Source organism: Garra rufa, chromosome 13 (assembly GCF_049309525.1).
Source record: "Garra rufa chromosome 13, GarRuf1.0, whole genome shotgun sequence".
NCBI lineage: Eukaryota > Metazoa > Chordata > Actinopteri > Cypriniformes > Cyprinidae > Garra > Garra rufa.
Genome location: NC_133373.1, coordinates 15,815,621 through 15,839,702, shown reverse-complemented (window position 1 = coordinate 15,839,702; position 24,082 = coordinate 15,815,621). Strand labels below are relative to the sequence as shown.

Genomic DNA, 24,082 nt, shown 5'->3' with positions numbered 1-24,082 from the left:
GTCTCCAGATCCAGCCTTCAATCTGGGTCAGAAGCCCGCACCGCGGTTTCTTCCCCCCGGGGAGAAGGCTCAACACTACATCTGTCCTCTTCTGAGGAAGGGGAGGCTGAGGTTGTCGATGAGACTGTTGACAATCCCTCGCAGTCTCTCCTGTATGAGGAGTTAGTGGAGGTGGTGACTTGAGCTGTGGCCAAATTAAACCTAGATTGGCCTGTCGAGAAAGTTCATGAGCCAGCGAGAAGTAAGCTGGACGAGCGCTTCCTTAAGCCCACTCCACCACCTCCACGCCGGGGCCTGCCTTTCTTTCCCGATCTCCACACTGAGGTGTCGAGATCATGGAAACGCCCATGCTCGGCCCGTGTTCTCTCCCCCTCTACCACCCTTTACAGCAACGTGGTGGGAACGGGGGAACACGGTTATAGGACGATGCCCCGGGTAGAACAGACGTTAGCTGGCTATCTGTCTCCCGCAGCGGCGTCGTCCTTAAAGGCCCCGGCACTGCCATCAAAGCCCCTAAGAACCACCTCGGCTTTGATTGGCAAGGGTTACGCGGCAGCAGGTCAAGCTGGTTTCTGCCTGCACACCATGGCAGTTCTCCAGGCATACCAGGCAGACCTGCTGAAAGACCTGGATGAGGGAGACTTCGTCGTGTCTCTGACCTGGCTCTGCGTGCCACCAAAGAGACTGCCAAAGCCATCGGGCGGTCTATGGCAGCCTTGGTGGCCATAGAGAGGCATTTATGGTTGACCCTGTCAGAAATAAGAGAAAAAGACAGGGTCTTCCTGCTGGACGCCCCGCTTGAGCCTTCTGGCCTCTTCCAGAGCTATCTCCCTCGCCGGTCTTATGGGGCTGCTGGACGGGAGCAGCCCCATCCGCAACCCTCCTCCTCATACAGGGACACTCAAAAGCAGAGTGTTGCGTCCTGCGCTCCCCCTCAGAGAGGGGCCGTGGGGGCCACTCTAGGTCACGGCCTTCAAAGCCGAAGATGGACCTGCGGGCCGTACTTCAGGCTAAGAAGGCCGCGGCCAAGAAGCCCTGACAATTCAGGACTTCAGGGGGCACACCCCTCTGGGGAAGAGCGGAGCTTTCCTCATCATACGGAACCTGTCTCTCCCCAGTGCCCCCAGGGAACCGATCTGTTGTCTCTGCTACCATTCCAGAGCACAGCGGTTCCCAGCGAGCTTCCTGTGCAGTGTTCCCCTCTTCCATCAGGGGGCCTGCACAGCTCGCTACCCCTAAGGGGGTCCTTCAAAAGGCTGGGGCGGTTCGCTTCTGCCGGTCATCCGCCTCAGGGCATCACTCCAGCCACTCTAGAAACACCGGAGGTCAGCCTCGAGAGGCTGATTCCCTTAGTAGATTACCTAGCAGCGTGGAAACTTCTGCCAGGAGTCTCAAAGTGGGTCCTGCGTACTGTAGAAAGAGGTTACAGCATCCAGTTCGGTGCACCACCACCCCGATTTTGCGGGGTTCTTCCCACTGTAGTGGGACACGAGCAGGCTCCGGTATTACAACAAGAAGTAGAAATACTCTTGAGGAAGGGGGCCATCGAGGTGGTCCCTCCTCCTCAAAGAGAATCCGGGTTCTACAGCCGGTACTTCATAGTGCCAAAGAAGGATGGGGGGTTGCGTCCTATTCTAGATCTCAGAGTTCTGAACCACACAGTTATGCGCCTAGCGTTCAAAATGTTGACCATAAAACAGGTCGTTCAACAGATCAAGTCCGAGGACTGGTTTGTCACCATAGATCTCAAAGACGCGTACTTCCATATCTCCATCCTTCCTCAGCACAGGAAGTTCCTGAGGTTCGCTTTTGGGGGCGAAGCTTACCAGTATCGGGTTCTTCCCTTCGGTCTGGCTCTCTCACCCCGCACTTTCACCAAATGCATGGATGTGTGTGAAGCTGAGGCTCCAGGGCATTTGCATCCTGAACTATATCGACGACTGGCTGATTTTAGCCCAGTCCGAGTCCATGGCAGCACAACATCGAGATGCTGTGCTAGCCCATATGAAAGAGTTGGGGTTACGACTGAACGCCAAGAAAAGTGTGCTATCTCCAGTTCAGAGAACTACTTATCTAGGCGTGGTTTGGGATTCGACCACGATGCAGGCACGAATGTCCCCTGCTCGTATCGAGTCGATCCTTTCCGCGGTCAGGAGAGTCAGAGAAGGCAGGTCACTCACTGTAAAACAGTTTCAAGTACTTTTGGGGCTCATGGCAGCAGTGTCCAACATCATACCTCTTGGCCTGCTGTACATGAGACCCCTGCAGTGGTGGCTCAAAACCAAGGGATTCTCCCCGAGGGGAAACGGGTTGTGGAGTGGTCGCCATCTCAATTGGCACATCAATTGCCTAGAGATGCTGGCTGTGTTTCAGGCTCTGAAACACTTTCTTCCACAGTTGAAAGATCGCCATGTGCTAGTTCGCACCGACAGCACAGCGGTGGTCTCATACATCAACCACCAAGGAGGTCTGCGGTCGCGCCCCTTATACAAACTGGCACACCAGATCCTTGTGTGGTCCCAGGGGAAACTTCTCTCATTAAGAGCAGTTTATATCCCTGGGTATCTCAATGTGGGAGCAGACGTCCTGTCGAGGCAGGGGCTGAGGCCCGGGGAATGGAGACTCCACCCCGAGGTGGTGGAAGTCATTTGGAGCAAGTTTGGGAAAGCCCAAGTGGATCTCTTTGCGAGCCAGGAGACGACACAATGTCCCCTTTGGTTCTCTCTGAATCATCCAGCTCCCCTGGGACTGGATGCTATGGTACAGATCTGGCTGAGGCTTCGTCTGTACGCTTTTCCCCCGATCGCTCTGCTCCTGGGAGTTCTGGAAAGAGTACGCCGGGACGGGACATGCCTCTTATTGGTAGCCCCGTTCTGGCCGGGCCGAGTATGGTTCTCAGATCTGGTCGCCCTCCTAGACGGCTCTCCATGGGAGATTCCGATCAGGAGGGACCTTCTCTCTCAAGCAGGGGGTACGATCTTTCACCCCGCCCAGAGTTGTGGAAGCTGTGGGTGTGGCCCCTGAGGGGGCACAACTACTAGCTTCAGGTCTCTCAGCCGAGGTTGTAGAGACCATTCTTAAATCCAGAGCTCCTTCCACGAGGAAACTATATGCCTTTAAGTGGAAATTGTTCACTTCTTGGTGTAGTGCTCGTCAGCTTGACCCAATTCACTGCCCAGTTGGTTCAGTACTAGGGTTTCTGCAAGAGCGCTTGACTGCTGGGCTAGCCCATTCGACCCTGAAGGTTTACGTGGTGGCAATATCTGCTTTCCACAACCCTGTCGGGGATCGCTCCTTGGGTAGAGACCCCCTGGTAGTTCGTTTCCTCCGAGGTGTTCTGAGGCTGAGGCCTACAGCTCGATCTAGGGTTCCCCCATGGGACCTGGCCATGGTCCTGGAGGCTATGTGCAAACCTCCCTTCGAACCTATCGAAGAAATACCTCCACTAAAAACGGTCTTCCTCCTTGCCATTTCTTCACTCAAGAGAGTGGGTGATCTTCAGGCCCTTTCAGTGGCTCCTTCTTTTCTGGATTTTGCTCCTGGCATGACCAAAGCTTTCATTTACCCCAGACCGGGGTATGTTTCTAAAGTTCCCTCCTCTGTGCCATGGCCTGTCATGCTAGAAGCCTTCTGTCCTCCTCCATTTCAGGACTCAGACCAAGAGAAGCTTAATTGTATGTGTCCAGTGCGAGCACTGGATGCAAACGTCCACAGAGCTGCCCTGTGGAGAAAATCTGACCAATTGCTTGTATGCTACGGTCCTTATAAGAAAGGGCTTCCCGCCTCTAAGCGGACCCTTAGTAGATGGATAGTGGAGGCCATCTCTATGGCCTCTGACCACCCCACTCCTTTGGGGATCAAGGCTCACTCCACTAGGAGTATGGCTGCCTCTAAGGCCTTTTTGTCGGGCGTTTCCCTGTCCGACATCTGTAACGCTGCGGGATGGTCCACGCCTCTTACCTTTGTCAAATTCTATGGCCTAGACATTCGGGCCACTCCAGGCTCCGCCGTCCTCTCGCTCTAGTGGTTCTCAGACACCCTAAGCAGAGGCTTGCAAGTCTGGCGGCACGGGCATATCGTTCCCCATAGCGTTTTCGGACGCAGCTTGAGTTCCCGGTGGGGAACTCTCCTAGGTTACGTATGTACGTTGGTCGGATTACACACGTGTTTCAGAGCGTGTCACGCTGAAGACGTTCCCCATAGCGTTTTCGGACGCAGCTCTCGTTCCCTAGGGGAACTAGGGTTACATGCGTAACCTAGGAGAGTTTCTTAACCTGAACAGATTTGGGGACATTACTATTAGACATTTACCACTTACTCACCAATTGAGTGAATGGGTGCCATCAGAATGAAAGTCCAAACAGTTGATAAATGTTTTAATAACATTTCCTCCACTAAAAAAGTCCATCCCTGTGTTGTCCTTTCACATCAAAAACCACCAACATACTTATTTAGAGCTGTTTTGGACTGTTTTCACTTGTAAATGTTGCTTGATCTGTGCATATTTCACTCCTGATTCAGGTGAGATACAAGATTTTAGCCGGAAACAATGGTTTGATGTTAATAAATGTCCTGATGATATGTTTGCGAACATGATGATATGTTTCACTTCACCATACATTATTGAACTTCTTGTGGATTATTGTGTTTTTATTAGCTGTTGGACTCACTACAGAAGATCCATAGTGAGCAAGTGATGTAATGCTAAATTTATCTTAATCTGTTCCGATGAAGAAACAAATGTATCTATATCTCAGATGGCCTAATGCTGAGTGAAGTAATCCTTTAAAAACAATTTTCTTGCATGTTCAGAAAAAAAAAAAACACAAACCAGAAGATTCGTCTGAGCTGTATACAACAAAATGTCATTATGTATGCAAGGCGCAACATCTAACATATTTTCAAATGACTGTTTCAAGGAAGACAGGGACACAGCATGCCATCGGTGCAGTCCACTGGTCATGTTGGATGATATATCATTGCGTAATAAACAGCATGTATCACAGGTAGCCGGATTTATTATGTTGCCCTGGCTGAGCGAATCACGCTGTATATCACGCCACACTGAAGTTCTCTCAAGTTATGGCCATGGACAGGGAGTCTAAACTGCCCTGTCATCAAAATTATGGAAAGTGAGACTAACAACGCCTGTGACAGTGGAGTATAGACCATCTATCACTCCTGCAACACAGATTTACTGCTGACATGTGAAGCCCGGGGACAAATCCGCTACAGACCCCTATATGCACATGCAAACACACACAGGCCGGGTTTAGGAAGGAATATGGCAGACACATATGTCTATGATCCACTATGAGATTACACACACACACACACACACACACTGCTTGGAAGGAAACCAACATCTATCTGAGTTATGATTTCATTTTCACTGCAACAGAGTTTTACGGCATTGAGCTGAAGGTGGTGAAGAGACGCGCACACACACATGCTCACCGAGTGTCGAGTAGTAGAAGGGGAAAAGGGTGAGGTCACTGGAGAACTCAGGAAGTGCGTAGAGTCCTCCAGGCAAAGAATTCCACATCAATCTGCTCCTGGACATGTGCGTCCGTATCCTGTCATGGACAATCTGCAAAAACAATACATATTATGAATATTTAGTAACAATTAGCATTATGGGTGCTGCAATTAAATAATCATGAAACATTTTATTTTATTCTATTTATTCAGCAGAACTAAGGTAGAAATGTTGCATTAGTTCTGCTGGATCTTAGCTCAGTATTTGATATGATTGACCATACTATCCTAGTTGAACATTTAATTCTTCAAAATAGAACCTTTACTGGAAACTTTTCCATCATCAATAGCTTCTACTAACTTTGGAGTTCCTCAAGGTTCAATTTTGGGACCAGTGTTATTTTCATTATGCATAAATGCTTCCTCTTGGTTATATTTTTAAGAAATATAGTATTTCATATAACTTTTATGTTGATGAGATCTAGATGTATTTGCCTATAAAGTCTGTGTCTATGAGACGTAAAATACTGGATGAATACTTACTTTCTTCAGTTAAATGAGAAAAAGACTACTACATTTATTATCTTTGTCCATAATAACTGCGCAGAATATATAGCGACACGTCTAGGTTCTTTGTCATCTAATCTGCATCCATCTTTTAAAATGTTGTGTTTTACAGACACAGAGTTAAAGTTTGACAGACAAATTAATTCAATTGTAAAGAATAGTTTATTTCAACTGCAAATATCACTAAACTCAAATCTGTCTTTTCTTTCAGTGATCTGGAGAAATTAATTCATGCTTTGATTCCTGTAATGCTTTGTCATTCTTCGCTTCGCTTTCAGGCCTTCAGCGGGTACAAAATGCTGCAGGAAGGTTGCCGTATCAAAAAAGAAAAAAGGATCATATATCCCCTATTCTGGCCTCTTTACACTAGCTACCTGTTCAGTTTAGGATAAAATATAAGGTGCTTGTGAATTTTCATTGTTCACAGAGATCTCTGAGATCTTTGGTCATATCTAAAAAGGAGATTGTTCTTTATTAGTAGCAGCTCCAAAGTTTTGAAAAAGTTTAGCAATATCTATCAGATCGTCTACTTCTGCAAACATGTTTAAATCCTATCTGAAGACATAGTTGTTTGCTGAGGCCTTTGCTGCTTTGTGAGGACTATTGGTTTGGATTAGATGCATTTATATTAGTTTACATATACAATACTGTATATTAAAATATATTGTATTTTATATTGATCTTGCTTTTTTATTATCTTTCTCTTTGTATTTTATTGTGTTTTCTGCACTTTGGTAAACTGTGCTTTTAAGGTGCTTTATGAATAAAAATTGATTGATTGATTGATTGATTAAATTTTAGGACATAACTGTCATATACTTGAACTGTTTTAGTTGGTTTTTCCCAGTGTCTCCCCCTGCTGTACTGTGTGTATTGGTTTCTCCCTTGCCCATATTTGGATTTCCAGCCCATTAGTATCATTAACCACAGCTGTCTTTGTAATTATAAGTTTGTTTGATTTCCCTGTTTCCTTGTTCGGCCTTGTTGTTACCTCCTGTGTTTTTGTATTCTCCAGCATTTCAGTTCCCTTTCTGTGAATTTATTAAAGACTTTAGTATATATTTCATCGTTGTTTGCCCATTCCTGTCTGCATCGTGACAGTAGGCCGAACCGATACAGTTATCTCTGTGTTTTCCCCCTGTTTTTGTTCCTCGTTTTTCACAGTCCTTTTGTTTCCATTGTGTTTTCCTATATGGATCCCCTCCTTCGTCCCGAATTCCTCCTCCTAAGGCTGAAGCAGGGGGATATACCGCTCGAGGGCTACACCAGAATGTTCCAGCTGCTGGCTAACATCACCAGCTACCCGGACGATGCGCTAAATGTTGCATGCAGAGCGCCATTGTCCGAGGACGGCCCTCAAGCTAATTTCGCCGCTTTTGTGGAGTGGACACTGGTAAGAAACAGATCCCACCGACGATGGAGAGCCAAAGCTCGCTGCGACCATTGAGCCATCGCCACTAGGAGCGACAGCCGAGCCAGAGCTGCAAGAGCCGTCGGACCAGGTGCGAGAGCCGGCCACAATGCCTGCGACGGTGGAAGTGTCAGTGGGGCGTGAGGATGCTGAGGACAGCACCACCCACTGCACCGCCTCTGAGGGTGAGCTAAATCTGGACCTGGGACAGGTCTGTGTGGATTTCCCACCCACCCTCCCTCAGTTACCCCTGTCTAGCAACTCTGCTGCTTCAACCCTGCCACCGCTGCTCCCTGTCAGCCCCTCAGCTCACCCTCAGCTCACCGGGTTCGCCCGCGGGTCTCCATCGGCGTCATGGCTGGAGGATCCCTCATCTTCGCCTCCAGCCTCAGAGTCCTGGACTCCGCCTCGGCCCTCCGACCCTGCGGCTTCACCCCAGCTCCCAGCCCCCTTGTCTCCACCGTCGCCCGTCGGTCCACCAGCTCCACCGGGCTTCATTGTCCATTCAGCTCCGCCCCAGTCAGTCATCGTCCCACCATCACCTCAGGACTCTACTCCTCTAGCTGCGCCTCATTGCTCCGTCCCACTGGCTCCGTTGGACTCCTTCCCCCCTTCTGGCACAGCCTCAGTCCTCTGTTACGCCAGATCTCCGCCTCGGTTGCCAGAGCCTTGGTCTCCGCCTTGGCCCTCCGGATCCTCGGTGTCGCCCAGGATCATCGGCTCTCCGACTCCACCTCGGGCTCTATGGCCACATGCTCCACTTCTGTCGGTCGGCCCCCTGGAGTCGTCAGCCTTTCCTCCACCATGGCTCCTCTCTCCATCGGCTCCACAGTGGGTCTCCATCATGGCTGCGGTCTGGGTCTCACCTGGCTCCTCCTGCTCCAGCTCCCTCCTGTCTCCTCCTTGGCTCCTTCCTCCATCATCACCTCCCTGGACTGTTCTGTTTCCTCCTTGGCTCCTCCCACCAGTTGAACCACCTTGGAACCCGCTGATCGTCCTCCTCCTGGGAGTCCGTCCTCCGCCAAAGCCCCCTCCAGAGAGTTTGTTTTCCTGTTTTGTCGGTGCGAGGACGCGCCTACCGGGAGGGGGAGGTAATGTCACATCCTTGAACTGTTTTTGTTGGTTTTTCCCAGTGTCTCCCCCCACTGTACTGTGTGTATTGGTTTCTCCCTTGCCCATATTTGGATTTCCAGCCCATTAGTATCATTAACCACAGCTGTCTTTGTAATTATCTCCACTTTATAAGTTTGTTTGATTTCCCTGTTTCCTTGTTCGGCCTTGTTGTTACCTCCTGTGTTTTTGTGTTCTCCAGCGTTTCAGTTCCCTTTCTGTGGATTTATTAAAGACTTTCGTTTATATTTCGTCATTGTTTGTCCATTCCTGTCTGCATCGTGACAGTGACATGTTTGTGAAACATTGTTTATGAAAACATGACATAACCGGATGAGTTGTATAATGTAGAACTGTACATTTTTGCCATATGAACATTACTGTGACACAGTCACCTCTGATAAACCGACCACTCTTAATTTCAATGTAGAAACATACATTTTCTGTAAAGCTGCTTTGAAATAATATTGTGAAGAGCACTATACAAATAAATGTGGACTGAATTAAATGTTTTAGCTGTGGTTGAACCTTGGAACCAATAACTGCCAGTTTCATCAAGTGCAAAATACATTTTTTTTTTTTTTTTTTTTTTTTACATTCCTGTAAACACATACAAACAAATTAATGAGTGAGGTTTAAACAGTCTGATCAGTACTTTAGAATAAGTTTGGATAGTCCATACAGTTGTCTGATGTTTGCTAATGGTTACATGACATGCAGGTAAACAAATAATATATTTTGACATCTAAAATGATTTAAAAAAAAATCAACATTGTAGACCATCTCTATCAGATTTTAAAGGCAACACCCAGACAACATTCTCATCAGTATGCACATAGGCCTAATTACTCAAATTAAACACATTAATCTCATTTTATTACAACACTAATTAATCACAATCTGCCTCACCCCCATCACAATAGGGTGCAAGAGATCTTTAAACCAAAAATAACCTAAAACACACACACACACACACACACACACACACACACACACACACACACACACCCTTTTGCGTTGTGAGTCCTCCTCTGCTGGGCTTGATTGGTTCTGTCTCTCCTGAGTCTAGAAATGCACAGGCCAATTAGGATCAACTATGGTCTAATTAAAGAACACTCATGTTGAGCAGCATGTGTGTTTGTGTATCTCTGTGCCTGTGCATGTTTTAATGTGCTGTACGTGAAGTGTAGTGATTCTGTCAGATCCTCGAAGAATTTCGCTGGTCTTGTTCTGTGGAGCAGGGAAATGAACTCAACGTGGCATATGTTCAAGAGGAAGTGCCAGTATGCCCGAGTCCATGGAGAGGGCATTTGATCTATGTGCTTAATTAGGCAGCATATATTGCTGCATGCACGCACACACACGACACATGCATGAGTGTTGAAAGACTAACTACATAGTTTGTCAACATGGTATGGTGTGGACTTCACAATGTACTATTAACTACCAGTCTATGTAGTAGTGTAAATGGCCCTCTTAACAGTGTGTTGCAGGGATGATGCATTTTAGCACTTCCAGTTCCATCGTGCTGAATTAATGCATTTTTTTCGAAAGGGTCTTTGGTTAAATGCCTGACATACTGTAAGGCCAGTGGTTAACATGAGCTAAATATATTTTCACAGTTTTTTTTACACCTGTGTGTGTGTGTGTGTGTGTGTGTGTGTGTGTGTGTGTGTGTGTGTGTGTGTTTAGAGCATTTACTTGGCACCTTCCTCCCAATCTATTGATATAACTAAGTCTTGACTACTTAAAACATTTGTCTGAAGTGCTATTCATTTCTTTAGAAGTAAATCCTGTTAATGAGGAAAATTTTATTTATGTATCTATTTATGAGTGAGTGAGTAAACTGGAGAAATTTTCTTCATTGTCTTTCTCTGTATCTCTCTGTCATTTTTCTTTGATGTGAAGGAAATATGGTTCAGTCAGAAGGAGGGAAAATTCAGACACTGGGCTCGAAATTTCACACACACCGTCATTTTGTTCAAAACGTTACTAGCGGAACAGAAGCAGGGATTAGGATAACTCTGGAAAGAGACCAGCCTCAGGGGCTGCAAAAACACAGCATGGAGAAGTTTCTGTTCAGTGACAGAAAACAGATTGTTAGCTGATAGTCCCAGAATGTATGACACAGGGTTTTCAATGAAGTTGAATTAAGATACTTTATTGCAGGAGTTCTTTTCTGTGGGAATAAGGTCTGCAAACTCGGTATGTCACTCCAGGACCTTAATGTGCTACTTTTTGAGCTACTCCTTTGTTGCCTTAGCCATGTGTTTTGGGTCACTGTCACGCTGGAATACCCATCCCTGACCCACTTTTTTAATGCCCTGGCTGAGGGAAGGAGGTTCTCACCCAAGATTTGACATGTACATGTACATGGCCCTGTCCATCGTCTCTTTGATGCGGTGCAGTTTTCTTGTCCCCTTAGCAGATAAACACCCCCAAAGCATAATATTTCCACCTCCATGTTTGATGGTGGAGATAGTGCTCTTTGGGTCATAGGCAGCATTCCTCCTCCTCCAAACACGGTGCATTGAGCTGATGCCAAAGAGCTCGATTTTAGGCTCATCTGACCACAACACTTTTACCCAGTTCTCCTCTGAATCATTCAGATGTTCACTGGCAAACTTCAGACGGGCCTGTACATGTGTTTTCTTGAGCAGGGGGACCTTGCGGGCACTGCAAGATTTTAGTCCTTCACAGCATAGTGTGTTACCAATTGTTTTCTTGGTGACTATGGTCCCAGCTGCCTTGAGATAATTGACAAGATCAAATCTTGCAAAAAATCTTGCTGATTTATAGGGGATCAAATACTTATTTCACTCATTAAAATGCAAATCAATTTATAACTTTTTTGAAATGCATTTTCCTAGATTATTTTGTTGTTATTCTGTCTCTCACTCTTAAAATAAACCTAAAATTAACATTATAGACAAACCATATATTTGTCAGTGGGCAAATGTACAAAATCACCAGGGGTGATTGTTTCCACCTCACTGTGTCAAAACACTTTGGGAACGAGAATACCCACTGCGCCATACTGCGTCCCTGTCTGGTGTGTATCTGGCGAGCACACCAAGATGAGAGAACTTGAGACACTAGGGTCGATGCCAGGTCCAAGTTGTAGAAGTGGACAGATGTGCAGAGAAAGGACCGGCCTTCCACAGCACAAATGTCTTCCTACTGAGAAGGCCTTGGAGACCGCTATACTCCGGGTCGAATGCACTCTGACCCCCATAGACGGGAGGTCAAGAAACGTCAGAAACATTCCTGCGTACTCCAGAACTGTACGAACTGGGCAGTTGACTGGGTCTTGCAGTGGCTGTTCGCTCCAAAAAGTGAAAGTCTCCACGGTATCTCATTCTTTCTCGCTTTCTATACAGAGTGTAACTGTCTGATTGAGTGCTTTTCTAAACACACAAACACCATAGGTTGCTCACGTCACCCTGTGATGTCTCGCTTATCTATTGGACTAATTCCACACATGCTTCAGAACACGGTCATGCAGAAGGTGTTCAAAGCGTTTTGACCAAGCGGCAACCTCCCGCTCCCTCTATTGAAACCAACACGGAAGTGACTTAAACTGCAATTCATCAACTGGCCGCTAGAGACTGGCTCCAAAAGGAAGTCAATCCCATAGACTTCCCATGTTAAAATTCCCAACTTTTGGTGGCGCGAGGATTTAATTTTTGAATAGTAATATGCATTGCTAAGAACTTCATTTGGACAACTTTAAAGGCGATTTTCTCAATATTTAAATTTAAACTCAGATTCCAGATTTTCAAATTGACACTTTTGACTGTTTTTTTTTGTTCGGGGTCACAAATATGTCTATAAATAAAATGACAAATGCTTTTTTACAATTTCAGTTTTTTTTTTACTTCAAGTAACTAACTTCATGGTTTTAGTCTTATTTTAGTTAACTTTAATTTTTAATTGCCCTGCAACATAAAACATATATAATTGTCCATAGTAAGGCAATAAATATATGTTTTTTAAAAATTTAATTTTAAAAGGGTGTTAATAGTAAAAATGATGACCCAGGCTATATTAAATACAGGGTCTTGGATTAAGTATGATTAATTTACAGATAAAAATGTAAATTAATCAATATTTTTATTGACAGTTTCAATCTTGAATTCAATTAATGATTTTAAATACGCATAAAAGCAGTTGGCAATTTTTGTAAACGACAATTTAAAGACAGCTTTGATACTGTTCTGGGTAATCACTTAATGTAAAATCTAGATTTTAATGTAAAGCCAGTTGAGTCTCACTGCCTCATTGTACACAGTTTTAGAAAGTACAGCGGTATCTCTGTTTCTGATCACTGTGGTGATATTGGTGAATTTGGCAGAAATACTGCTCTCCTCTGTCTGCTTTCTGAACACATTTATAGTCAGTCATATTTCTGGCAGTGACGTCTGGCAGTTCTCAGTCTGGGCCTGTTATTAAAAGACTTGTCCGACACCTTCCTGAGATGAAAATGATACAGAAACACAGCACAAACTTTCCATTCCATCTAGCTGACCAAGAATGGCCTGTACCCTGGGAGAAACTTCTCAAAGAGACGTGTAAGGGAATGAGTGAGTGAGTGAGTGAGTGAGTGAGTGAGTGAGGGAATGTTTGTGTAAATCTGTCTGCATTTTTATGTGTGTTGGAGAGGTCTGGAAAAGACCAAGTGCGTTTGATCATGGCAGGTATCATCTTCTTATGTGTGACAGCAACTCATGATGAAAGCTTTAGAAGAAAATAGTAGACGTCAGAGAGGGAGAGAGATGGAGAGAACAAGAAATGACAGAGTGTGTGTGTGAGAGAGAGAGACAGAGACAAAACTAAGCATACGCCAAGAAAAAACACACAATCAGCATTTACTATACAAATAACCCACAGTATATGGGATATGATAAAGGAAGATACTGAGTGGAACTTCGACAAGATTTTATAGAAGAGCTATGGAGGCTCATGTTTTAAACTACACATAGATTTCATCATAAATGTATGGTTATATAAAATAACCATACATAAACTTATGCCTTTTTATTATGACTACCCTTTTTTATTTGCACTTGTAGTTTACTTCAAATCCTAAAAGTGTACTAAATAACTGCACTATTTACTGTTTACAAACTTTATTGTTTCTTTACACACTTAAGTGTAAAAAAGTTACTACAAATAAAAATGTATAATTTTTTTAAACTTCATTTTGGGTAAACAGTCCCTTTAAGTGAGAAAAAAGAAGGGGAAAAAAAAGAAACATTGTACAAATTACATCAAGCAGCTGGCAGTCCTTCATTCACACATTTCCCCCAGTATGACTCATTTGGACGCAGCACATCTCTTTCTGCTGTAAGTGAGGACTAACCTCTAATGTGGTTAAGACTATCTTTGTGACGGAGGAGAAGTAGGCGTCCCACAGGAACTGAGTCTGCTGCCGCAGTGCCAGGATTCTGTCTGAACCCACAGACCTGGTGATAGATGGAACCTGAGAGAGAGAGACAGAGAGATCTGCTTTCAGATGTACTATGTGTTTATGTATTCAAGGATGCTTTAGCAGTCATTAGCAGTTTGTTCAACAGTCCAACCTTTGAGCTGTCTCTAATTCAACCCAACTCGGGATTGAGTTTTCCACAATTTCCTGATATGTTTCTTATTTAATCAAGATTGTACAAGCAATCAACACAACTTCCATGCGCATCTGATTGACAGATACACCACAGGCTCTTATTTCAGTGTTGTTGTTTTTTTATTTTGTGGATATTTCAGTTAACTTTTTGATTTGTACATTCAGTTGAACAACATTCATTTAAAGTTAAAAACTGTCCACGTTTGCTCTGTTTTGTCAAACACTGTACTTCAAGTGAACTTCTATATCAAATGTTTTGGACTGCTTCTTGAATTGGGTGCAATACCTGTGAGTTGTTCTAAACCCGGCGCTGTGCTTCTCGTCCAGTGTGCAACTACATTCTGCCTATGTATTAAATGCACGTCCTTAAAAGCATGCAGTTTTCTAACAGACTATTTACTTTAACTTCTTAGGTAATAGCAATGGTATGATGTTTCAGATGTGTCCGAAATTACAAAAAAACATGTACATATATTTAATTATTTGATCAAAATTATTGCTAGGGACAGTTTGATATTGGTATAGGGACACATCCCTGGTGTCCCCTTCTAATTCTACGCCCCTGCAAGCAATGCATGAGTTGGACTATCTCAATAGCTTTTATCTGTCCTGTGTTTCAATAACATCATCAATTACACCGTGACAGATTAATAAAACAATATGAAATATGACAGACAGTGAAGTCTGTATTGTATTTTCATTTGTGTGCTTTAAAGGGGTCATCGAATGCAAAACTAACTTTTACATGTTGTTTGAACATTAATGTGTGTTGGCAGTTTGTGACAAAATCCACAAAGTAGTATTTTTTTATCTTTAAAAGTAATATCCCCTTTTTAAAATCAGGTCATTCTCAGCTTCTTGTCATTGTGACAAAACACAGTTTGACATCAGTGCCTTACTTTAGAACCGCCCTCACCGAGCTGAAAACAGTCCGAATATGATTGCCATTGTGTCGACTCAGGTGCAGGGGAAGACTCTAGAGGTGTTCTGTTGTTGGATGTAATAATGAACATAGCAGTAGTCATTTACTTCCGACATTTGAGCCGCTTAAGAGGCAGAGGACAATTTTACTTTTGTTTTTAAAAGGAAAGCACCGATCCCGATCATTCGTGATGCAGCTTCACCCACACCAGAAGTGAGTATAAGGGTTTTTTATGCATCTTTGCAAATGGCCTTTCTTAATAATGTGCTTGTTGCAAGTTTCGCCGATAAACGCAGCTAAATATGCGTTCCGATTGACAGGGTCCCTACTCAGTGTTCACTCCTCCCTACTCCCTAAGCACGGTATATCCGCTAAAGTGGACTTCGCTGACAATAATCGCTCATTTGGAATGCCCTGGAACGTCATCAATGGCAGGGTTTTGCAGATTAACATAAAGAAATATTGTAATTAATTTTACTTTCAAATTTAAATACATATAAAATACATATACAATTATGTATCTACTAAATATAGTCAAAATTTATATGTTTAGACTGTTAACAGATTGTAGTGGTCTCATCTCGTGCGCTTCCTTTCCCACATGCAGCCTTATATTTAACTCTCCTGTGGTAAATAAAGTAAGATAAAAAAATGACAAAGACTTAATTTACCATATTCATATAAATAAAATATGCACGTTTAACATTCGTCGCCATAACCATTCATAAATCCTCTAATTTGTATAATAACAACATTTAATGCAACCACTCCATTGCAGAGCCTTTAAAAAACTCTTCTAATGGCTCTGCTCAATCGTTAGTTTTAACTGGTGATGCTGTGCTCAAAGACATTTGGCTGATTTTCTCTCTCCACTTACTGTGAAGTGATGTATCAATGTTCCCTTATTCCCTATACCATTCGCAGTGCCCTTCGAATTGAACATGTTCGCTCCCTTCGGATTGGAATCTCACTTAAGATGGTGGAATACCCTGTGAAGTCCACTTCGCAGTGTACTTACGGTCGAACGGAACGCACCTCTGGTAATCCCTCAGCAGAGAGGGGCTGTCACCGTCCCACCTGTGGGACACTTGCCGCTCTTTTTCCGTTGTCCTTTTTGTCTATAAAATGTTTTAGTAACCATCATAAATATATCATTTGAAAGCTTAGAAGCTCAAGAATCATCCTGTGAAAACCATTTTGAAATCAGACATTGCTTTACCATGGAAATGGTACTTTAAAATTGTTTGGCGGTCTCCTCCCCCTTAGCGGTGTCATATTACAAAATGCATTACGGTCTTTTAGAATCACAACTTTTTACAATCTTGTCAAAAAACATATCATTGGAAAGGTCTGAGTCTCAGGATTGCATATTTGGTGATTGAATGAAAAATTTAGACTTTTGTGACAGAAAAATGCAGAAACAAATATATATGGCATTTGGATGGCACCCGGTGGCTGTTTGTGGTATAACACCCTAAACAAACTTTCAGAGGAACCTTATTTTTTTTTCATATCAACTTCAAATTTGGAACATAACTTATTTAGATGTGAGGCTTCAATTTGATATCAAATTTAGGATAAAACCTGTTATGTAAAATATGTATTTTATATAAAATATAAAAATTGTACAGTGCATTTTGTTTACAGTAAATTTAAACCTCTATATTTTGTTGATACTTTATTATTATTATTATTTTTTAAAATTCCACTTCTGCAATAATCTGTTGATTGTCTTCTTTAAAAAGAGACCAACCTTAGATCTGTATTCCAAAGTGTTAATGAATTACAACAATTGAAGTTTGGATAGTGCACTTTCATGCCTATTTTAAAAAATGGGGGTGACAGTTAAGGGGTTAAAGGGCCCATGCGATAAAAGGAGCTGATATTTTGCAGAGCTGATTTTGACAAGGTAAAAGGGTGTTTTTTTTTTACACTACTATTGAGAATTTTTAAGTATATTAGAGACTTTTCATTAAGACCCTAAAGAATCATATGAACTTGTGGAAAATGGTCATCCGATGACCCCTTTAAAGTTGCATACAGGGTCTATACTGGAGTTTAAGCCACACAGTCATGATTTTCTCAGTTTTTCCAGTAAAAGTGCTTATTCAGCTTCAAAACTGTGGTGGCATTTGAACTCTAATATGTCAAAGAGACAACCATTAATAAACTCCACACATTAAAAGAAATGTAATATAACTTTTTACATCATACACAAAAGGTTTTCAAACTAGAGTTTGGTGACTCCAAGGTGTTTTAAAGATGTTGTTTAACACAGCATCTTTCACACACACACACACACACACACACACACACACACACACACACACACACACACACACACACACACACACACACACACACACACACACACACACACACAAACACGCACGCACGCACGCACGCACGCACACCAAATTTTATTTTATTTTATTATTTATTTATTTACAAATCTATTTATCTTATCTATTTATTTATTTTAAAGATTTCTAAATCTAACATAAATCTAAATCTAACAGAAAAATATACGCTGTCAACTTCAAACAAAGTGAATAATCTCCAAACAATATTTTAATAATTTACTTCAGCACTTAGTACAATGACAATATAAAAGTCAGTTATTTAATTCTGACAACAACAACAACAACAATTCTTTAAAACCACAAAAAATTATATAACCCCCCAAAGTAAAATTTGGTGCAGAATCTTTTTTTTTTTTTTCTTTTTTCTTTAAAACCACAAATAAACACTGCTTGGAAGTGCTTAGAAGCTTCTGTTATCTCTCTACTGCAATCTTGGCCCATTCCTCGCCTGAAAAAGCTTTCAGATCACTGATAATCGTTGGTTTTCACATTGCCACTGCTTTCTTCAAATTCAACCAAATATTTTTAATGTAAATTAAATCTGGAGATTGAATAGGCCACTCAAGAACATTCTGTGATCCCTGAGCCAAGCATAAGTAAATTTGGATATACATTTTGGGATGATTGTCCTGCAGGAAAGTCCATTGATTATTAGTCTATTGATACTTCAAAGAATTCATGATATCCTTTATACAGTCATGTCTTCTACATCCTGCAACAGTAAAACACCCCCATAACAGGACTGGCTCAGCTGGCCCTTCATTTAGCCTAAGAGTTTCTAATATAATAAAACTATTTATTTTCTATAGCTTTTGTGAAAGCTCTGTTGACTTTACCATATTTGCTACTCAACTTCAGCACATGCATGGGCTAAAATGTATGTATGTATGTATGTATGTATGTGTGACAGCTCAAGCTTTTTTTTTTTTTTTGTTGTAAAGGCTTAATTGTGTTTTAAGACAAATTTGTTCCCTACCATAAAAAAAAATAAGTGATTTAAAACAGCAATGGTGAATAGGGGTTAAATAATTATGACATAGCTGTGTTATTAAACTCAAAGACATTACATTGTACATTGACATTATCACTTTTAATATGCCAGTATACTGTTGTAGATGCAATTTTTTTAAAGTACTGGTCATTGGTGAAATCGTCCCAGGTTAGGTATGTAACCCTGGTTCACAGAGAGAACGAGACGCTGCATCCAAAAATGCTATGGGGAATTCCCGCAGCGAACCCACACTCTGAATCATGTGTGTCAAGAATCCAATGTAAGGGCGGGTGACGTAAGAGACCAGGAAGCTTAAAAGCATATGTGGCGGAGAAGCTAGGGGCACCAGGGTTACAAACGTAACCTGGGACGTTCCCCTTCATGAACTCGAGCTGTGTCCAAAACCTGACGAAGGTGAAGGGCGTGGATCACCCTACAGCAGGGTTCCTCAAATCTTACCCTGGAGGTCCAATGCGCTGCAGAGTTTAGCTCCAACCCTGATCAAACTCACCTACCTGTGATTCTCTAATGATCCTGAAGACCTTGATTAGCATTCTCAGGTGTGTTTGATTAGGGTTAGAGCTAAACTCTGCAGCGCATTGGACCTCCAGGGTAAGATTTAAGGATCCCCGCCCTACAGCATTGCAGATGTCCTGCACAGGGACACCTGCCAGAAGGGCTTTAGAGGCAGCCATGCCTTGAGTTGAGTGAGCCTTGACTCCCAGAGACGAAGGGAGATCATAGGACTCATAGGCAACAGAGATGGCATCAACAATCCACCCGCTGAGGGTCTGCTTAGAATCCAGAAGACCCCTCTTAGGGTACCGTAACAAACAAATAACGATCCATATTACGCCACAGGGCAGCTCTGTGGACGTATGTAGCCAGTGCTCGCTCTGTGGACATATTTGTCCAGGGCTTACACTGGACACACACACAATAAAGCTTCTGCTGGTCAGGCTCCACGAAAGGAAGAAGGACAGAAAGCCTGAAGCACAACAGGCTGTGGGACTTTGGAGGGGACCTTGGGGACATAACCCGCACGAGGGTAAAGAAATATTTTGGCCAAACCGGGCACAAAGTCAAGGTAGGAAAGGGGCCACCGAAAGGGCCTGCAGGTCCCAAACTCTCTTAAGTGAAGACAAAATGAGATGAAAGAATAGTCTTAATAGTAAACATACGATCTGAAATCCTACAATGTCAAGGTAGGAAGGGGCCACCGAAAGGGCCTGCAGGTCCCTAACTCTCGTAAGTGAAGAGAAAGCAAGATGAAAGAGTAGTGTTAATAGTATGCATACGATCTGAAATCTCCTCTGTAGGCTCAAATGGAGGTCTACAGAGGGCTTCTAGTACCACAGCCTCAGCACACCATGAAAACGAGGAAACGTGTAACTAAGGGGTTCATACCCATTGGAAGGCCACCAAGAGGCACATGGAAGGCTGATAACACCGCCATGTAAACCTTCAAGGTGGAGTGGGTTAACCCTGTAGGGAAACGAGCCTGCAAGAACTCCAGCACTGTACCAACCAGTAGTTAACTGGCGTTACGCTGCAACAAGGAGCTCCCAGCCCCGGGCACTAAAAAAACAAACAAAAAAAAACAAGGTTTCTTCCACATGTTTAAGGCACATAGGCATCGCCGCGTGACCTTGATCATGCATCTCATGTACAGCAGGCCAAAAGGTATCACGTTGGATGCAGCTGCCATCAGACCCCACAGTGCTTGAAACTGTTTCACAGTGAGTGACTGGCCTAAGTTGACTTTCCTGACTGCAGTGAGGATCGACTCGATCCCCACACCATGCCTAGATAAGTGAACAGCACACTCTCCTTGCCGCTCAGTCTCAACCCCAATGTCTTAATGTGGGCGAGAACGACATCTCGATGCCGAACCGCCAACTGTTCTGAATGAGCTAAAATTAACCAATCGTCAATGTAGTTGAATATGTGGATGCCCTGGAGTCGCAGAGGAGCCAGAGCAGCATCCACACACTTTGTAAACGTACCGGGTAAGAGTGCTAGGCCAAAGGGAAGAACCCGATATTCTTAAGCTTCACCCCTGAAAGCAAACCTTAGGAACTTCCTGTGTTCAGGAAGAATGGAGACATGGAAGTAAGCGTCCTTTAGATCTATCTTGAAAAACCAGTCCTTGGACCTGATTTGAGTCATGACCTGATTGACAGTTAGCATCCTGAAATTCAGCCTCATGACTGAGAAGTTCAACCGACACAGATCTAAAATAGGACGCAGGCCCCCATCCTTCTTGGGAACAAAGTACCGGCTGTAGAACCCCGACTTCCTGTCGTGAGGAGGGACCACCTCGATGGCCTCTTTCCTCAGGAGGGTGTTTACTTCTTGCTTCATAACCAGAGCCTGCTCGGGGCCCGAGTGTGAAAACCCAGTCAAAGGCGGCGGCGGAGCACCAAACTGGATGCAATAACCTCTCTCTACAGTGCGCAGGACCCACACAGACACGTTTGGCAGTAGTTTCCAAGCTGCCAAATAGTCTACTAAGGGAACCAGTCTCTCGAGATTGGCCTCTGGTGTTAACTGAGCTGCTAGTTCAGTGTCCTGTAAAGGCAGACCGGCAGGAAACACCTGAACTAACTGCTCTAAAGACCCCTGCAGGGGTGGCGAGCTCCTCGGCTCCGCTACAATGCTGGGCAGATGAACCAGAGGTTTGCCCTGAGGAGAGACAGACACCGTGCAATGTGGTGCACCCTGCTCATACCCGGTAGGGGCTACGTTTGGTCGAGGACTTCCTCGATTGAAGCACAACCCACAGGTCAGGCCTCGTCTTAGAAGCCCCCGGCCTAGAGCACCGCTGGTCTCTTTCCCAAGACGGGGGAGCACGAGACGCTCTGTTTCTGGGCTTCCCTGTACGAGTTGCTAGTACACGGCTGGGGCTGCTCACACCCAGCACCCCCAGAGGCTAAGACACGACGAGGAAGATACTGCTGGAACGCCGCCGCTGTTTACAGGCCTCCTGGTACCGGCTGATGACAGAACCTCACCCCAACCTTGGTGTGGAGGTCGGGGAAAAACAGAAGGCTGGTTTAGTCCGCAGAAAGCGTTCCTTTGCTGAAAAACTAAAGCTGACGCCAGTTCTGCTTTTAAGCTTCCTGGTCGTTTATGTCACCTGCCCTTCCATTGGACTGTTGACACACGGAATTCAGAGCGTGGGTTCGCTGCGGGCGTTCCCCATAGCGTTTTCTGACACAGCTCGAGTTCCTGAAGGGGAAATGGGTTTGAAATTTGAATGTGTGTGTGTGTGTGTGTGTGTGTGTGCGCGCAAACCTAAATTGTCATGTATTACTGCATTAAATGCTACCAGCAACATTTTATAATTCAGATCTTTTTAAAAGTTAGAAGAGGCCTAATTAATTGTGTCATGCTTAAATATGAAAATATCAGATGTCTCTGCAAAAGGCTAATTTCTCCTTCTGTATTTAGGGAAAATAGTGAATTGGCTTGATTAATTAAGAGCTTGGGGGGAAGTATGATATCATTTTTTAAAGGCTCTTAAAATGTCCTGGGATTCATTGCTCAGTTTTATTTATTTTTTTCCTCATGAGAATTTCAGCAGCACTTAATTAAAGCTCCCAGTGCTGTGAGTGGTCATTTTAGAAAAATGTGGGAAATAAGCAGGATTTTCAATCTGCTGTTAAGAGGAATGATAGAGGCTTTAAAACAGATTATATAGTAATGTGCTCTCATTAGTGTAAGACTGCATTAATTTGTAAAGAAGACTATGTGTTTGTTAGTGTCTTCAGGGAATTTTGCACCGATAGCCTGATGTGTGTGTGTGTGTGTGTGTGTGTGTGTGTGTGTGTGTGTGTGTGAGAGAGAGAGAGAGAGAGAGAGAGAGAGAGAGAGAGAGAGAGAGAGAGAGAGAGAGAGAGAGAGAGAGTGTACCTGCAGCAATAATCTCTCATCTCCAATGATGGCGGCTTTACTCAGTCAATGACCTCTGAGAAGGGCAGTTCCCATCCGTTACTCAGCAGCACAGGAATACAGGCCGCCTGCAGAATACACACACACACACACACACACACACACACACACACACACACACACACACACACACACACACACACACACACACACACACACACCCATATTAAATCCTCATCCCTCTACACAACTGCCACAAACAACTGTACAACACTTTCACAGTCTTCATTTCAATCGATGAACTGTTGTCAAAATGTACACTGACACCTTGAAACAATGTCATTTCCTCCATGGCCTTTTTCACTTGCCAATACTGTAGCTAGTAAATTCTAACACGTTCTAACAGATTTTAAAGTTATCTGTTTAGAAAATTGAATGGACCTGGGGGAACAATCAACAGTTGTAACTGTACTAACATTTAAGGGATTGTGCACTCAAAAAATAAACCCTCACGTCAATATAAGCCTGCACAACTTTCTGATATTATTGGGTCCCACTGACTTCTATTATATAGAGAAAAATACAATGAAAGTCACTGAGAACCAAAAATGTTTTACCAACATTCTTCAAAATATGTTCTTTTTTTGTTCCACAGATTTAGCATGCGAGGAACCAGAAACTGCACAATGTTTGGTTACTTTCCTTTATTATTTATTTGCCTGGTATAATATCGTCCTCTGGTGTTTTGCATACATTTTCACGTTATTTTGATTATAGGGTAGAGTTGCTATAGAGTTTTTATTAAAAAACAGAACAGTACAGTATGTTTTCATAGCACACTAAAGTCTTTACACTTCATTTAAAAAGATTAAGGACAATACAATTCAAGGAAAACATGTTCCTCCTGGTGTACACTTTACAAAGTCAAGTCACACATGAAGGACAAGGATAGCCATGTTTACTTATCTTTTTGGTGGAGAAAAAAAAACGGTAACACTTTATGATAACGTTCAGTTGTAAGTCATTTATAAGTGGTTAGTTAATGATAAAATAATGATTTGCAAAACATTCATAAAAGTTTAATAAGTGATATGCTAACAATTTGTGTATGTTTTGCTAATTCATTTACAAGTTATTTACAAGTAATTAATGATGAATTAATCATTTACAAATCATGACTATGCATTCATAAGTAATTAATACGTGATATGTTAGTATTTTTATATGTTTTGTAGATTAAGTTATAAATCATTTACAAGTGATTAGATAATGATGAACTAATAATTTACAAACATGATTATACGTTTACAAATGATTATTAAGTAATAGGCTAACAATTAACAAATCTGTCGTAATTTATCTTAAAAAAATAGCATATCATGAAATAATCAAACAGATCCTTAGTAAGTGGTTACTACATTACTAGTTAATATATTATTTGGCACTTAAAAATAATTAAAATACCAATTATTTAAATGTTTATCCTTCACTGAAGATCGCATCATGAATAAATCATTTACAAATCTTTCTGCATCCCCTAATCTAAAGTGTAAGCAATTCATCAGTTGTAAATGTTTTACTCATTTTTCAAAGGTCTTTCACCCAGTGTGTATACCCACCTGATACCCACACAACCTGTAACTGGCAGGTTTGTAAAACATTTACAACTGATGAGTAGTTTACACTTTAGATTAGGGGATGCAGAACGATTTGTAAAAGATTT

At 43.0% G+C, this 24,082-nt stretch overlaps 1 protein-coding gene across 1 annotated transcript in view; it reads right to left on the bottom strand.

Annotated features, from left to right (window-relative positions):
• The window catches only part of LOC141283190 (exostosin-1), a 370,248-nt gene that overhangs the window by 51,856 nt on the left and 294,310 nt on the right, over positions 1–24,082 (bottom strand). Inside the window, 4 exon segments of the mRNA XM_073816472.1 lie at positions 5,458–5,590; positions 13,929–14,048; positions 22,381–22,424; positions 22,427–22,487. Coding sequence (XP_073672573.1) covers positions 5,458–5,590; positions 13,929–14,048; positions 22,381–22,424; positions 22,427–22,487 — 358 coding nt within the window.